Consider the following 18,637-nt stretch of genomic DNA (forward strand, 5'->3'; position numbering starts at 1 on the left):
AAAGTTCGGTGAGATCCTGAATATAAATGAGAGAAATGTGTTCATAGTGTATCTACCTATAGAACAACAGAAAAAAAAAACCAAGAATCTTGCCAGGAAATCTTCATGGAAGTACTACTAGTGTTTATCAGCATTCCTGAGGCAATTCTCCCTCACACACATTGAAATAGTCGAAGAAAACTCAGGAAAAAAAATAAAATAGATTGTAAGAAGAGTTTGAAGTTTGCCCATAAGAGACCAAAAAGAAAATTTCTTTCTAATGGAACATCATTCTATTATGTCCTTATCTTGATTGTTTTGGAGTAAATTAACATTTTTTCTGTTTTATAATAACACTAACTATGGACACATCTTTGCAAATTATAGTTTGTTTGACATAGAGTCTAACAAAATATCCCTGGCTGGTCTGGAACTTACTAAGTAGAACAGGCTGGTTTTAAACTCCCAGAGATTTGCTTTCCCAAGTGCTAGTATTAAAGGCATGTGCTATACACATACCACACCCCATACCCCGATAGACAGACAGACACACACTCTCTTACATATATGATATAATGTGTGTGATGAATGAAGGAAAGATGATACATTTACACAATGGAGTACTACTCAGCTATTAAAAACAATGACATCATGAAATTCTTGAGCAAATGGATGGGAGTAGAAGAAATCATAGTAAGTGAGGCAACCCAGACTCAAAAGATGGTATGCACACACTGATAAGTGGGTATTAGCTGAAAAGCTCAGAATACCCAAGATACAATTCACATAAAATGTGAAGCTCAAGAAGAAGAAAGTCCAAAATGTGGATGCTTTAGTCCTTGTCAGAAGGGAGAACAAAATACTCAAGGTAGGTAGAAGGTTGGGGGTATTTGGGAGGAAAAGAAGAGGAGGGGAGGGAAAAGAGTGGGCTGGATCAGGTATAGGGAAAAGGGGGCTGGATCAGTTACAGGAGGTGAAAGGGATGATATAGAGAGGGTTAGGAATTTGAATAGAGGTGTATAGCAAAGAGGGATGGGGAACTGTGGGTAGCCACCAGCAATTCCCAGATGCCAGGAAAGCAAGGGGCTCTCAGTATCCAACAGGGTTGAGATTAGCTGAAATGTCCAACAAAAAGGGAGAAAAGACCAATAGAGACCATATCCAGAGGTTAGGAAAGTCCCCTGGTTGGAGAGGGGCCACCCATTCCTCTCCAAATTTTTAACCCATAATGGCTTCTTTCTAAAGTATATACTAGGACAAAGTGTAAAGCAGAGACTGAGAAAGGGCTATCCAGAGACTGCCTCACCTGGGGATCCATTCCACATACAGACAGCAAACCTAGGACTGGCTGACAGGATCCTGTTATTACTGTATCCTGAGAGTCTCTGCCAGACAAATACAAAAGCTGATGCTCACAGCCAGACACTGGACTGAGCACTGAGTCCCCAATGGAGAATATAGAGAAAGGACTGAATCGGCTGAATGGATTTGCAACCGTATAGGAAGAACAAAAATATCAACCAACCAGACCACGCCCCCCACCCCGCTAGAACTCCCAGGTAGTAAATCAGGATCCAAAGAGTACACATTGAAGGACTCATGGTTCCAGCCGCATATGTAGCAAAGGATGGTATTGTCTGGCATCAATAGGAGGAAAGGCCCTTGGTCCTCTGTAGGTACAATTCCCCAATGTAGGGGAATGCCAGGAGGATGAGGTGAGAGTAGGTGGGACAGTGAGCACCCTCATAGAAGCGTGAGGAGGGGGTTGGATGGGGGTTTTCAGATGGGATATCAGGAAAGGGGATAATATTTGAAGTGTAAATACATAGAATATCCAATTGAAAATAAATCTACACATTCTACTAAAACAAACATGAAATTGTATCATACTGAGAACATGTACATAAATAACCAACAATAATAAAACTAACCCAAATTACAAGAAATTAGCAATTATCATTTAATTCATCTTTATCAAGTTTCACCCTTCCTTTATAAATATCGCTATATTTATAAAATGACTAAAAAACTTCACTTTTTGTCTAGAACTCATGCACAAACATATACACATAGTTATATTTATTTAAAGTATTTTTGCATTTTAACGTATATTTTATGCATTTATATTTCAAATGTTACCCCTTTTCTAGGTTCCCCCCTCTCCCATGTCCCAACACCCTGCTTCTATGAGGATGCATCCCCTCCCACCCACCCACTCCCACCATACCACCCTGGCATTCACCTATACTTGGGAAAAGAGCCTTCACAGGAGCAAGGGCCTCTCACATCCTGTTGATGCCAGACAGTGCGATCCTCTGCTACAAATGGGACTGGAGCCTTGGTTCTCCTCATGTATACTCTGTTTCCTGGTTTACTCCCTGGGAGCTTCGGGGGGCAGCTCTGGCTGGTTGATAGTTGTTTTTCCTATGGGGTTGCACACCCCTTCAGCTCCTTCAGTCTCTTCTCTAACTCCTCTCTTGGAGTCCCTGTGCTCTGTTCAAGGTAAGCTACAAGCATCCTCCTGTGTATCAGTAAGGCCCTGGCACACCCTCTCAGCAGATGGCTATATCTAGCTCCTGTCAGCAAGCACTTCTTGGCATCAGTAATATTGATTGGGTTTGCTGTATGTATATGGGGTGGAATCCAGGTTGGGAAGTCTATGAATGACCTTTCCTCCAGTCTCTGCTCCATTCTTTGTCCCTGTAATTCCTTCCGAGTATTTTGTTCTCACATCTAAGAACAGCTGAAGCTTCCACATTTTGGTCTTCCTTTTTCCTGAGCGTCATATGGTCTGTGAAATATATCCTGGCTATTCAGAGTTTTGAGGCAACTACCCACTTATCAGTAAGTAGATATCATGTGTAATCTTTAGAGGCTGGGTTGCCTCACTCAGGATGATATTTTATAGTTCCATCCATTTGTATAAGAATTCCATGAAGTCATTGTTTTTGATAGCTGAGCAATACTGTGTTGTATAAATGAATCACATTTTCTGTATCTAATCCTCCGTTGAAGGGCATTTGGGTTCTTTCCAGCTTCTGACTATTATAAATAAGGCTTCTATGAACATAGTAGAACATGTGTCCTTGGTATATGTTGGAGCATAATTTGGGTATATGCCCAGGAGTGGTATAGCTGGTTCTTCAGGTAGTACTATGTCCAATTTTCTGAGGAACCTCCGGACTGATTTCCAGAGTGGTTGTGCCAGTTTGCAATCACACCAAAACTGGAGGAGTGTCCCTCTTTCACCACATCCTCAACAGCATCTGTGGTCACCTGAGTTTTTGATCTTAGCCATTCTGACTGGTATTAGATGAAATCTCAGTGTTGTTTGGATTTGCATTCCCCTGATGACTAAGGATGTTGAATTTTTCTTTAGATACTTAATGCCTATTTGATCTTCCTCAGTTGTGAATTTGTTGTTTAGCTCTGTAACCCTTTTTTAATGGGGTTATTTGGTTCTCTGTATTCTACCTTTTTCAGTTCTTTGTATATATTACATATTAGCCCTCTATCAGATATAGGATTGCTAAAGATCTTTTCCCAATCTGTTGGTTGCCATTTTCTCCTATTGGCAGTGTTCTTTGCATTAGAAAAGTTTTGCAATTTTTACAAGGTAACATTTGTCAATTGTTGATCTTAGAGAATACACCATTGGTGTTCTGTTCAGGAAAATTTCCCCTGTGCCTATGTGTTCCAGGGTTTTATCCACTATCTCTTCTATTAGTTTTACTGTATCTGGTTTTATGTTGAGGTCCTTGATCCATTTGGATTGGGCTTTGTACAAGGAGATAAGAATGGATTGATTTGTGTTCTTTTACATGCTGAGCGCCAGTTGAACCAGCACAATTTGTTAAAAATGCTGTCCCTTTTCCACTGGATGGTTTAGCTCCATTCAAATCAAGTGACCATAGTTGTATGGAATCACTTGTGGGTATTGAATTCTATTGCTTTGTTCTACCTGCCTGCCTCTGTGCCAATACCATGCAATATTTCGCTTTCAGCAAGATGGGAATTTTTACTATATTAATCATGCAATACATGAGCCTGGGAGATTTTTCCATCTTCTGAGATCTTCTAGGATTTCTTTCTCAGAGACTCGAAGGTATTGTCATATAGATACCTCACTTGCTTGGTTAGAGTCACACCGTGACATTTTATAATATTTGTTAATATTGTGAAGGATGTTGTTTCCCTAATTTCTTTCTCAGCCTGTTTATGCTTGTAGTAGAAGAGGGATACTGATTTGTTTTAGTTAATTTTATATTCAGCCACTTAGCCTAAGTTGTTTATCAGGTATAGTAGTTCTCTGATGGAATTTTTGGGTTGTCAAGTATACTATCATATCACCTGCAAATAGTGATATTTTGACTTCTTCCTTTCCAATTTGTAACCTTTGACCTCCTTTTGTTGTCTAATTGCTCTGGCTAGGATTTCGAGTACTATATTAAATAGGTAGGGAGAGAGTGGGCAGCCTTGTCTTGTCTCTAATTTCAGTGGGATTGCCTCAAGTTTCTCTCTATTTAGTCTCGTGTTGGCTACTGGTTTGCTGTATATGGCTTTTACTATGTTTGGGTATAGGCATTGAATTCCTGATTTTTCTGAAACTTTTACCATGGAAGGGTGTCGAATTATCTCAAATGCTTTGTCAAGATCTATTGAGATGATCATGTGGATTTTTTTTCTTTGAGTTTGATTATACAGTAGATTACATTGATGGGTTTACATATATTGAACTATCACTGTGTCCCAGGGATGAAGCCTACTTTATCATGGTGAATGATCATTTTTATCTGTTCTTGGATTCTGTGTGCAGGAATTGTATTGAGTATTTTTGCATTGGTATTCATAAGAGAATTGGTCTGAAGTCCTCTTTCTTTATAGTGTTTTGGAGAGATTTAGGTATAGGCGTAATTGTGGCTTCAAAGAAAGAATTGGGTAGTGTTCCTTATTTTACTATTTTGTGGAATAATTTGTGAGTATTTGTAATAGGTATTCTTTGAAGGTCTGATAGAATTGTGCACTAAACATATCTGGTCCTGAGCTGTTTTTGGTGGGGAAACTTTTAATGACTGCTTCTATTTTCTTAGGGGTATGGTACTGTCTAGATGATTTTTCTGATCCTGATTTAACCTTGTTACCTGGTAACTGTCTAGAAAAAATTTTTGAATCCTGTTTCTGTTCTTATTTCTCCCTTATCATTTCTGATTTTCTCGATTTGGATACTGTTTCTCTGTCCTCTGCTTAGGCTGCCTAAAGGGTTATTTATCTCGTTGATTTTCTCAAAGAACCAGCTGCCAGATTTCTTGATTCTTTTACACTTTTTTGATTTCATCCCTGAGTTTGATTATTTCCTGCTGTGTGCTCCTCCTCAGTGTATTTGCTTCTTTTTGTTCTAGTGTTTTTAGGTGTGCTGCAGAGAGAAGCTGCAAGTTTATTCTTTCTCCAGTTTCTTTTCAGAAGCACTCAGAGCTCTGATTTTTCCTCTTAGCACTGCTTTCATTGTGTACCATAAGTTTCGGTATTCTGTGTCTTCATTGTCATTAAATTCTAAAAAAGTCTTTAATCTCTTTCCTTATTTCTTCTTTAACCAGGTTACCATTGAGCAAAGCCTTGTTCAGCTTCCATGTTTATGTGGGGTTTCTGTAGTTTTTGTTGTTTTTGAAGACCAGCCTGAGTCCATGGTCATTGGATAGGATGCATGGGATTATTTCAATATTCTTGTATCTGTAGAGTCCTGTTTTGTCACTGATTAACCTTTGAAATATAAGTAAAGAAATACATAATAAAAAATTAAAAAAATAAGTTATACTCTTTCAGAGTTCTTTAATTTCTAAGAAAGATTTCCTCTTGTTGGCTACTTGTAATTACTTGTATGACTAATGTTGTGGGACATATCCTGTTTGTCAGTCATATTTTTGGCAATGTTTAGTGTTCTACAGAAGCCTCAAACCTGTGCATTTTGTGAGGAGATATATTGGTTTCAATGAGAATGCTAACCTTAGTCTTATGTATTTTAGTCCTTTCTCCTTAGTTGCTAGAACTGCACTGGGAAATATTAGGCCTTGTTGAAGAAGATGATTCACTCAAGTTGGCCTTTTAGGTTTCACCAGTCTAACTCCTCTTACTTACTTTCTGTCTGTCTCCTGCTTGTGAATGAGATATATGCTCTCAATTACTATCCTCACAATATGTCTGTCTGTCTGCTGCCCTGCTCCTAGCCATGATGGTTATGAACTCATATCTGAAACCATAAGCGAACCCCAAATTAAATGCTTTTGTTTTATAAGTTTTACATGTATTTGATATAAATACACCAAATGAGGGTATCTTGTTGAGGTTATCTTGTCATGGCAATAGAAAAGTAACTAAGATAGTGTGGAACTGGAGAAAGCTATTTGCCTATTTAAACATAAAAGGTGTTTTTCCTTAACATAAAATTTCTTGATGTTAAGTCTCTAATTTTATTTTTTTATATTTATTGAACTATGGAACATACAGTCTCTGTTTGTAATTATTTTATTGTTTCTATAATTAACAAGCGTTTTCTTTAATAGCTAAATTTTATGTAGAATTTTCTTGTAGCTAAACCTATTTTTTGACTAATTTTAAAAGTGCTGATTTCATTTTAGTTTTACAATGAAGGGAAGAAATATGTTAGATGAAGATATTTGTTTCTTTGTTTCTTTGTTTGTGATTTGTATTAGATGAAATATGAGGATTTAATTTTTCCCTTTAATCTTGATGGTAATTATTACTTAAACTCACTGCATGAAAGCAGAAGGAAAAAGAAAGAAGGGCCAATATAAAAATGAATCATCTTAGTAATATTAAGTATGGACTTATGAGATTAGTCACTCAGTGTTATTAGCCAGATAACCCATCTGTCATTCGGTGAGTCATACTTATTCTTATATACAGTGTAATGCCATAGAAAGACACTCATAAACATATAAACACACTCAAATCATTATTTTTCTTAGCTTAGTCAACAAAATCAATTAAATTCAGATGGTTTTTATAGTTTTTTATTTTATTTATATGAGTACACTCTAGCTGTCAGATACACCACAAGAGTACATAGGATCTCAGATGGTTGTGAGCCACTATGTGGTTGCTTGGAATTGATCTCAGGACCTCTGGAAGACAGTTAGTGCTTTTAACCTCTAAGTCATCTCTCTAGCCTCTTCAGATGAATTCTTAAGAGACGTGCTAATGATAAGTGTCCAATCAAAACCAAAAACAAATTGTATTCAAATTATCAATAAGAGAGAAGAAAGTATTCCTGTAACATCAGGATTCTGAGCAAAAATTCATTTCCTCAGCAAAGGAGATAAGTAACAACACAGCTAAAACCTTTAAAGGAACATTTAATAATTTCTTTTCATTATCTTTAATCAAATAAAACTGACAACAGATAAGATATACATTCTTTAAGAAATTTAAATTATATCATTAAGAAATTACCATACATCTCAAAAAGAGCATCTGATAAAAAGTGCATGTGTGTGTGTGTGTGTGTGTGTGTGTGTGTGTGTGTGTGTGTGTTTTAAAATCAGAAACAGACAGGTTGATCAGTGTAATCGAATCAAAGACAAAACTAAACCCATACACCTATGGATAGTTGACTTTGACAAAAAAGCCAAACTATACAATTGAAAAAGGAATGCATTTTCAACAAATGGTGCTGGAAAAGTAGATGTCTGCATGTAGAAGAATGCAAATAGATTGATATTTATCACCCTGCCAAAAAACAAAACAAAACAAAAAGAACAAACAAACAAAAAACCACAAGGGAATCAAGAAGCTAAACATAAAACTGGACGCATTAAAATCTAATAGAAGAAAAATTGGGAAATAACCTTAGACACATTGGTACATGAGACAATTTCCTAAAGAGAACACCAATGCTCAGGCTCTAAGATCAACAACAGATAAATCAGACCTCATAAAACTGCAGTTTCTGTAAGGCAAAAGATATTGTCAATAAGACAAAATGACAGCCTCCATATTGGGAAAAATATTTACTAACCCTACATCAGACAGAGATAATATCCAACTTAAATAACATAAGAAGTTAGATTCCAACAAACCGAATTACCCAATTTAAAAATGGTGTATATAGCTAAAAAGAGAAGTCTCAATAGAGAAATCTCAAATGGTCAAGAAACACTGAAAGAAATGTTCAACATTCTTATTAATCATTGAAATGTAAATCAAATTGACCCTAACATTCCACCTTATACCAATCAGAATGGCTAAGATCCAGAACTCAAGGAACAATACATGCTGGCAAGGATGTGGTAAAGGGGGAAGATAATTCCATTACTGGTAGAATTACAAACTTGTACAACCACTCTTGAAATCAATCTGGCTTTTACTCAGAAAATTAGAAATAATTATACTCCAAGACCCATCTATATCACTTTTGTGCATGTACTCAAAAGATGCTCCATTATACGACAAGAACATGCTCCACTTTGTTTATAGCAGCTTTATTCATAATAGCCAGAAACTAGAAACAATTCAAATACCCCTCAACTGAAGAATCAATAGAGAAAATGTGGTTTATTTACATAGTGGAATACTATTCAACTATTAAAAACAAGGGAATCATGACTACTGTATGCAAATGAAAGTAACCTGAGAATATCTTTGAGTAAGGTAACACAGAATCAAAAGGACATCAATGGTATGTACTTACTCATAGGTGGATATTAGCCATAAAATACAGCACACCTATGATAAAACTCAAATACACAAAGAACTTTAACAATAAGAAAGACCCAAGCAAGGATGTTTGAATCTAATTTAGAAGGGGGGATAAAATAATCATAGGAGTCAGAGGTTGGGAGGGAACTGCATAAGAGAAGTGATTAGGGAGCAAGATAGAGGGGGTCAGAATCAGGTATGGGAAAAGACAAAAGTGAGTGCCAGAGAGCCAGAAGAATGAATGAACGAAAATCTGTAGCTGCCGGAGTTCGGGGGTAGGTGGGGAATATCTAGGATGTCCCAAAGACCTGGGATGGGGATGTCTCCCAGCAATCAATGCAGGTGACCTTAGCAGGGATTCCTAACATTGGGGACACGGAACCTGAAGCTAGGTACTATAGTCAGGCAGGAACCCCAGTGAAGGTTAAGGATATCAACACACCAAAAATCTGTTAACCCATAAACCAGTCCAACTGGAGACCCAAACCATGGATAAGCACCAATCCCTAACACTGTTAACGATATTCTATGAGGCTAGCAGCAGGCATGATAGTAGCATAACTGTGCTCTGAAAGGCTCTATCCACCAGAAACTAAAACAGAAGCAGAGGACCACAGTCACACATTAAGCACAGGATTATGGAAGAGGTTGCTGAAGGACTAAATACCATAAAGGGGATGGGAACTACAGAGGAAGAACACAGAGTCAAGTGACATGAATCTTGGGAGCGCTTAGAGACTGAGCCACCAACCCAGAGCATACACTGCCTAAAACAAGGCCCAAGTGACTGGTAGCAGGCTTGCAGCTCAGTTTTCCTGTAGGTCCCCTAACAACTGGAGATTGGGCTGTTCCTGAAGCTTTAGCCTGATTGTTGAATCCATTCCCCAACAGGAATTCATTGTCTGGTCTCAGTGGGAAAGAATGTGCCTAACTCTGCTTATACTTGATGAGCCAGGGAAGGAAGATACTGATGGGGGCCCTACCCTCTCAGAGGAGACGGAGAAGGTGATGTGGGAAGTAACCAGGATGTAGGGCAGCATTCAGAATGTAAAGGAAGAAAGAAAGAAAGAAAGAAAGAAAGAAAGAAAGAAAGAAAGAAAGGAAGGAAGGAAGGAAGGAAGGAAGGAAGGAAAGAAGAAATGAGAAAAATGAAAAAAAAAAAACCAAACAGCCTCTTAAAACAACCAGAAGTAAAATAAAATTAGTTTAATTTCAATTTTCTTAATATTTGTATACTATAAATTCAGTGAAATTGATGAGTTTTCCTACAGAAATTCCTAATTCACTAACATTTTAATCTACAGTCCAGATCAGGAGTATTCAGAAGTTTTACAAAGAAGTATCAGACACACACACACACACACACACACACACACACACACGCACGCACAAACACAAAGACGATATAGATAGATAGATAGATAGATAGATAGATAGATAGATAGATAGATAGATAGATAGATAGATAGATAGGCAGGTGTGGGCAGGAATCAAAGGGTCCTGCCCCTGATTCCTCCCAGTTCCTTGCACCCGGGGCACAGTTGCTACTAGGCAATTCCCTCTTTGGTCTGGCCTGTGGGCAGAGGGTAGTCTCCTCTGCCTTCTCGGAGTATCCACACACTTCTGAGGGGTCCAGCTCTCTCCCCCGTGGGATTTGGGTGTGGGGAGCTGTTTGCCCGGTTCAGTTCGGTCCTGGGCAGAACCACGGGTGCCGGCTACTGACTGTTCCTATATTCCTGTGTCCATAGGCACTGTGCAGTTTCCCCTTGGACCGGGGATGTGAGCAGAGGTGTGCAGAGGTGGCAGTCTGTCTTGCGGCCTCTGGATTCTGCACTCCTGGGTGTTCAACTACCTTTCCAACAGCATTTGGGTGCAGAAAATAGAAAAGTGAAGGCAGCAAAGAAGTAAGGCAATAATATCTCTCCTTGTTGTAATACACTGGCAGATTATAAAGCTATTGAAATCATATAATCATGTGTTTAAGGAAAAGGACCACTTCATAACAAAGGAAAGAGTGAGAGACAAAGAAAGTTTGTGACAAAACATAGTCCTATGGGAAAAATCTCTAGTAATCTACTTCCTTCCACTAAACATTACTTCTTATTTCTAACTAAAAATACATTAGATTCTTCCTTTATACAATACATCCCTACCACAGTTTTTCCTCCCTCCACTCTTCTTAGTTTCCCATATGTACCTTTTCTCCTGGATCTGTTTCCCTTTAGAAAAGAGCAGGCCTCCAAGATACATAACCAAACATAACAAAATAAGATACAGTAAGAAAAGGCAAAAGCTTTCATACCAAGCTGGATTGGGCAATTCAATTGGCGGAAAGGAGTTCTCAAAGCAAGAGAAAGAGTCAGAACACACTCATAGCCCCTGTCAGGATTCCCACAAAAACACAAAGATAACAGCTCTAACATATATTCAGAGGACTGGGTAGAGACCCTTCCAAGCCCTATGCTTGCTGCTTCAGTCTCTGTGAGCCTATATACAAACCTTGTTTATTTGGGCTATATTTTTCTGGTATCCTTCACAACCACAAAAATAGTACATTCAGACCAGTGCTTCTTAAGCTTCCTAATTCTTCAACCCTTTAATACAGTTCTTCATGTTATGGTGACTCCCAACCATAGCCTATTTTCATTGCTACTTCATAACTGTAATTTTGCCACTGTTATGAATTACAATGTAAACATCTGTTTTTCTGATATTTTTCAACAATCTCCATGAAAGGAGTATTTAACACCCAAAGAACTTGTGACCCAAAAGTTGAGAAATACTTGTTTAGACCAACCTTTCAATTCATAAGCATGTTTGGGTTTGTTTTATATCTAAACAATAACAAGGAAAAGATTGGAATGGGATTTTTGCTTGAAGGGGGAGATGAAACAAGGTACTCCCTAAAATAGGAGGATACTGTCCATTTACATGGGCAAGAAGTTTGTTAATAAATCATTACTCACTTGAATTCCTTTCACTTTTCTATTTGTGTCAAAATTAGATCCTGGGTATTTGCTTGTTTTTTTGTTGATGATTTGTTTTTTTTTAAGACAGGGTGTCTTTGTGTGTCCCCCAGCCCCCTGTGTCCCAGAACTAGCTCCCTAGATCAGGCTGGTTTCCAGCTCACCTGAGATCTACATGCTTCTTCCTGGGAAGTCCTAGGATTAATAGTGTGCATCACACTGGTAGACTAGATCAAGATTTTTAAAAGAGTAGTTTTGCTGTGCATAAACCTTTGCATTTCAAGTTGCTATTTTCCCCTGAAAGTTCAGACAAGAACAGCAGTGTTTTGATACTTTTTATGTATAGTATGAAAGTGAAATTATATACCTAATCTAGAAAGCATTTTTTTCTTAATAAAATGGTCATAACACATTAGTCTCCAAAAGTCTTTATTTCAAAGACACCGTTTAATACTCTATCTTTGAAAAATCATGCAGGATTCCTATAAAATTTATAGTGTTCCTACACCACCATAATTTAATCTGCAGATATATTTTCTCACACTAGAAAGATAAGAAAGAAAAATAATGAATTCCACTAGACAGACTTGCCACGAAGATAAGTAATAAAACAGAAAGTTGAAAGGAGAAATTACAGGGTTGGGGATTTAGCTCAATGGGAGAGCCCTGGGTTTGGTCCCCAGCTCCGAAAAATAGAAAAGTAAAGAAAAAAAAAAGAAAGGAGAAATTACCAGAAGAAAGACCCTTGTTGGAGGAACCATTTTGATTTCCTCCTTATTACTTGTGATTTATCACAAAAAATCCCTCCCCAAACAAGTGTTGTGTGTAAAGGATCAGAGAAAAGTGTTTAGAGGATCCTTTAGCAGCTTAGAGGTAAATAGAGTAAATATTTCCACAACAGAGTCAGAGAAGGAAGTGGTATCTTTGGTCAAAAAAGAAAAAAAAAACTCAAAGAGGGGAAAAAGCATGATCATCTCATTAGATGCTGAGAAAGCATTTGAGCATTTGACAAAATTCAAGACCCCTTCTTGTTAAAAGTCATGGAAGATCAGGAATTCAAGTCCCATACCTAAACATAGTAAAAGTGGCACACAGAAAATCAGTAGCCAACATCAAACTAAATGGAGAGAAACTTGGAGCAATCCCACTAAAAGCAGGGATTAGACAAAACCGCTAACTCTCCCCCTACTTATTCAATATAGTACTTGAAGTCCTGACCAGAGCAATCATACAACAAATGTAGGTCCAAGGATACAAATACAGAAAAAAAGAAGTCAAAATATCACTATTTGCAAATGATATGATAATAAACTTAAGTGACCCCTAAAGTTCCACCAAAGAACTACTAAGGCTGATAAACAAGCAAAGTGGCTGAGTATAAAATTAACTCGAACAAATCAGTAGCCTTCTTCTACTCAAAGGATAAACAGGCTGAAAAAGAAATTATTGAAATGACACCCTTCACAATAGTCACAACTAACATAAAATACCTCAGTGTGAATCTAACTAAAAAGAGAAAGATATATATGACAACAACTTCAGTTCTCTGAAGAAAGAAATTGAAAAATGTCTCAGAAGAAGATGGAAAGACCTCCCATGCTCATGGATTGACAAGCTCAGTATAATATAAATGGCCATCTTGCCAAAGCAATCTACATATTCAATTGAAAACCGATAAGAATTGAAACTCAATTCTTCATAGAGATAAAAGAGCAATTTGAAAATTCATTTGAAATAACAAAAAACCCAGAATAGTGAGAACTGTCCTCAACAACAAAAGAACTTCTGGGAGAATCACCATCCCTGACCTCAAGAAGTATTACAGAGCAATGGTGATAAAAACTTTATGGTATTAGTACAAAGACTGGCAGGTGATCAGTGGAATAGAATTGAAGACCCAGAAATGAACCCACACACCTATAGCCACTTGATCTTTGACAAAGGAGCTAAAACCATCCAGTAGAAAAAAGATAGCAATTTCAACAAATGGTGCTGGTTCAATTGGAGGTCAGCATGCAGAAGAATGCAAATCAAACCATACTTATTACCCTCTACAAAGCTTAATCCAAGTGGATCGAGGACCTTCACATAAAACCAGATGCACTCAAACAACAGAAGAAAAAGTGGGGAAGAGACTTGAACAAAAGGGCACTAGGGAAAATTTCTTGAACTAAATACCAATTCCTTATGCTCTAAGATCAAGAACCAACAAATGGGACCTCGTAAAACTGCAAAGCTTCTATAAGGCAAAGGACACTCTCATTAGGACAAAATAGCAACCAACGGATTGGGAAAAGATTTTTGCTAATCCTACATCTTATAGAGGACTAATATCTAACATATACAAAGTACTTAAGAAGTTAGACCCAAGAGAGCCAAATAACCTTATTAAAAATTCGGGTACAGAGCTAATTCAATATTTCTCAATTGAGAAATATTGAATGGCTTAGAAATACCTAAAGAAATATTCAACATTTTTAGTTATTAGGGAAATGCAAATTAAAACAACCCTGAGATTCCACCTCACATCAGTCAGAATGGCTAAGGTCAAAACACAGGTGACAACAGATACTGGCAAGGATGTGAAGAAAGAGGAACACTCCTCCATTGTTGGTGGGATTAAAAACTGGTATAACCACTCTGGAATTGGTCTGGAGGTTCCTCAGAAAATTGGATATAGTGTTACCTGAGGACCTGGCTCTACCACACTTGGGCATATACTCAAAAGATGCTCCAACATGCAACAAAGACACATGCTCCACTATGTTCATAGCCGCCTTATTTATAATAGCCAAAAGCTGGAAAGGAACCAGATGTCCTTCAACAGACAATGGATACAGAAAATGTGGTATATCTACACAATGGATTACTACTCAGCTACAACGACTTCATGAAATTCATAGGCAAATGGATGGAACTAGAATATATAATCCTGAGTGAGGTAAACCGATCACAAAATAACACAAATGGTATGCACTGACTGATAAGTGGATATTAGCCCAAAAGCTCAAATTACCTAAGATACAATCTTCAGACCATATGAAGCTCAGGAATTTGGGAAGAACAAAGTGCAGATGCTTCAGTCCTTCTTAAAAGGGGGAACAAACATATTCATAGGAGGAAATATGGAGTCAAATTTTGGAGCAGAGACTGAAGAAATGTCCATTCAGAGTCTGCCCCACCTGGGGATCCAGCCCATATACATGCAGCCACCAAACACAGACAATATTGCAGATACCAAGAAGTGCATGCTGGCAGGAGCCTGATATAGTTGTCTCCTGAGAGGTTCAGACAGAGTGTGACAAATATGAAGGTGAATGCTAACAGAAAATCATTGAACTGTGAATACGTTCCCTGTTGTAGGAGTTAGAGAAAGGATTGAATGAGCTGAAGGGGCTTGCAATCCTATAATAACAGCTATACCAACCAACCAGAGCTCCCAGTTACTAAACTACTATCCAAATACTACACATGGACAGATCCATGTCTCCAGCTCCATATGTAGCATAAGATGGCCTTGTTGGGCACCTATTGGAGGAGAAGCCATTGGTGCTGCCAAGGCTAGACACACTTTTGTAGGGGAATGTCAGGGCTGGGAGGCTGGAAGGGGTTATTTGGGGAGGGAGAACACCGTCATATAGGATGGGGGAGCAGAATGGAATGAGGGTTTTATGGATGGCAAACCAGGTAATGGAATAACATTTGAAATGCAAATTAAAATATCCAATAAAAAAAGAAAAAAATAGCAAAGTGAGAAGTGTGAGTGAAGATTTGTCTTTAATGAAAACAATGACAAAGTCATTTGTAGACTATACACACATACATATAAATATATGCATATATATCCTCTTTATTTAATAGTGGAAAGACATTATAGTGTTAATTGGAACACAATTTACATAAAATATAATGACAATATTGTGTACAATCAATCCTGATGGTGAGGCTACATTGATCTTTACACTGAGTTCCAAGAGAGCCAGGATTTTATATAGAAAGAGTGTCTCAAGAGAAAAAAACAAAACAAAAATCAAACAACAAATCCAAAGACCTAGTTTCAGAATACTATTTCCTTTGGTAGTTTGAATCAAAATTGCCCCCATATACTCATAGAGAGTACCATTATTAGGATATATAGCCTTGTTGGAGTAGGTGTGGACTTGTTGGGGGAAGTGTGTCACTAAGCATGAGATTTCAAGTTTCAGGAGCTGTAGTCAGGCCCAGTGTCTCTGTCTCCCCCTTTCTGGTGCCTATGGAGCCAGATATAGAAATGTCAGCTCCTTCTCTAGCACCGTATCTTCCCGTATGCTGCCATGCTTCCTACCATGACAATAATGGACTAAACCTTAAGCCAGCCCAAATTAAATGTTTTCCTTTATAAGAGTTTTCTTAGTCATGGAATCTATTCACAGCCATAAAGCCCCAAGACAGTAACAATAAATGCCTAGATATCATTAAAGTATTTTACTTTAAATCAAATCTAGTGTTAGAGGAAATGTTACATGTTTTTCTCTATTCGAGAAATCAGGTCTTAATTTGCAAAGCAGTTTAACCTGGAAAATGTCACTGTTTTCAATACAAATGAGCAGGAGAGCACCCTGAGTCAAAAGTATACTGAGGATAGAGAGGAAGGGATGGATGTAGAGGAAGGTGAAATGGGAGATGATGAAGCCCCCACGACTTGTTCTATTCAAATTGATTACAATCTGTATAGAAAATTCTGGTTACTTCAGGATTACTTCAGGACCCCATTACAATGCTATGAGAAGATTTCTTGGAAAACTTTTCTCAAGTATTCTGAAAAACTTTTAACTGTTTTTAAAAGTTATAAATTAGATGATACTCAAGCCTCCAGGAAAAAGATGAAAGAATTGAAAACAGAAGGAGAGCATGCATACTTCACAAAGTTTTTAACAAGTGAAAAGTTGATGGATTTACAACTGAGTGACAGTAACTTTCATTGACACATCCTGTTGCAGTATCTCATTTTATTTCCATATCTCAAGGGACAGGTCAAATTCAAAAGTTCAAATTATGTTTTTACTGATGAGTAATCACTCTGGATTGAAGATATTACAAAGTTAGTCTACCACCTGCTATCTGAAAATACCCCTGATAGAGAAAGATTTTCAAAGATTGTAGAGCATATATTAAACACTGAAGAAAATTGGAACTCATGGAAAAATGAAGGTTGCCCAAGTTTTGTGAAGAAAGAGCATCATATACCAAGCTCAAAAGAGGGGTATGGAAGAGATCAGCCCCAGAAGACTTCTTAGATAAAAGGCCCAATAAGAAAATCCTGATTGGAAATGAGGAGCTAACAAGGCTTTGGAATCTCTGTCCTGATAACATGGAAGCCTGTAAATTAGAAACAAGAGAATACATGCCAATTTTGGAGGAGTTCTTTGAAGAAGCCATTGAACAAGCAGATGCTGAAAACATGGTTGAAAGTGAATATAAAGCCATAAATAATTCGAATTATGGATGGAGCACTCTCAGATTCTTAGCCTGGAGAAGCCCTCATTTCTTCCAGCCAACCAACCAGCAGTTTAAGAATATGACAGAGTATCTTGAAAACATGGTGATAAAGCTAGCCAAGGAACTACCACCCCATTCTGAAGAAATAAAAACAGGTGAGGATGAAGATGAGGAAGATAATGATGCTTTACTAAAGGAAAATGAAAGTCCCGATGTTCGGCAAGATAAACCTATAACAGGGGAACGGATAGAGTCATTAACCAACAAACTTGATGAGCAGTGGAAGATTTTGGCACCTTACCTGGAAATTAAAGACTCTGACATTAGGCAGATTGAGTGTTACAGTGAGGACATGAAGAAGAGAGCCAAGCAGCTCCTTGTTGCTTGGAAAGATCAGGAAGGAGTTCATGAAACAACTGATAACCTGATTGGTGCACTGAACAAGTCTGGGTTAAGTGACCTTGCAGAAAGTCTAACTAATGACACTGAAACAAACAGTTACTTACTTTCTCTCCTTTTTTATTGAACAGTGATAAGATTTTGTTACCAAGCAGCATTTGATAAAAGGTCCACTGGTTTTGGTAAACAATAAACACTTTTATAACAAAAAACAAAACAAACAAAAATATTTAGCAAAAACTACTCCAGTCATGAAGGAACATCAAAGGCATGGTCTAAGGTTTAAGGATGGCAGCTTATAATAAGTTTATCCCTTCTTCCCCTGAATTAATGTATTTCTTAATGGATTGACAGAAAAGATAGCAATGGTGAAATATAACAATGGAATGGCAAATAAAGGCTACCTTGTATCTTTAGATGGCTACATGAACATGCAGGATGTAAATATAGAAAAATGCAAGAATAGAATATTATCTGAAGTCTGGTTGAAGTTTTAATATGGGAGTTAATATGATATGATAATATCCTTTACATCAGAGGTGGAGAAGAAAAAAGAAAAGGAGAAATCACAAAATAACACCTTTTGGTGTGTGTATGTGTGTATGCATAAATGTGCATATGTGCATGTATTTCTACACAGTAAGATATTTCTTCAAATAATTAAATATATTAAGTTAAATCATTAAATTGGCATTGAATATAAAATTTCAATATCTAATAAAGATTTAATTTTTAAAATTTTCATTTCCTTTTTCCAACATTACTTCTGGAGCAATGTTTTGATTATTACTAGAAAAGGAACTCATATGTTGACTAATTTTGTGTCACCTAACACAAGCATGAGTCATGTGAAGAGAAGACCCTTCGTTGAAATAATAACCTGAGGAATTGGGCCTCTGGGAACATCTACAGAACAGTTTTTTGACTGATGTTTGATAATGGAGGATTTAACTAATTGAAACCACTGACTGGGAGATCCTGAGTGCTATTGGTGCAGAATGATTCAACCATTCTGGAAATCAGTCTGGAGGTTCCTCAGAAAATTGGACATTGTACTACCTGACGACCCAGCTATACCTGTCTTGGGCATATACCCAAAAGAT

At 37.5% G+C, this 18,637-nt stretch overlaps 1 protein-coding gene across 1 annotated transcript; it reads left to right on the forward strand.

Annotated features, from left to right (window-relative positions):
- Positions 1–467: 467 nt before the first annotated feature.
- Positions 468–17,662, forward strand: Da2-19 (uncharacterized LOC302729). Its single transcript, XM_087601215.1, has 4 exons — positions 468–506; positions 594–672; positions 14,449–14,598; positions 16,858–17,662. Exons 2-4 carry the CDS (start codon positions 595–597, stop codon positions 17,659–17,661), a joined length of 1,032 nt encoding a protein of 343 aa, XP_087457341.1. The 5' UTR covers positions 468–506; position 594; the 3' UTR covers position 17,662.
- Positions 17,663–18,637: the final 975 nt, after the last annotated feature.

Source organism: Rattus norvegicus, chromosome X, assembly GCF_021556685.1.
Source record: "Rattus norvegicus strain SHRSP/BbbUtx chromosome X, alternate assembly SHRSP_T2T, whole genome shotgun sequence".
Taxonomy (NCBI): Eukaryota; Metazoa; Chordata; class Mammalia; order Rodentia; family Muridae; genus Rattus; species Rattus norvegicus.

What these genes read in the sequence shown, in the direction of transcription:
- Da2-19 (XM_087601215.1), top strand. Translation starts at nt 595, where the DNA reads ATGGAGTACTACTCAGCTATTAAAAACAATGACATCATGAAATTCTTG. An exon ending in TGGGAGTAGAAGAAATCATA is followed by an intron (nt 673 to 14,448) that starts GTAAGTGAGGCA and finishes TATTTATAATAG; the next exon opens with CCAAAAGCTGGAAAGGAACC. An exon ending in AATATATAATCCTGAGTGAG is followed by an intron (nt 14,599 to 16,857) that starts GTAAACCGATCA and finishes AGGTTGCCCAAG; the next exon opens with TTTTGTGAAGAAAGAGCATC.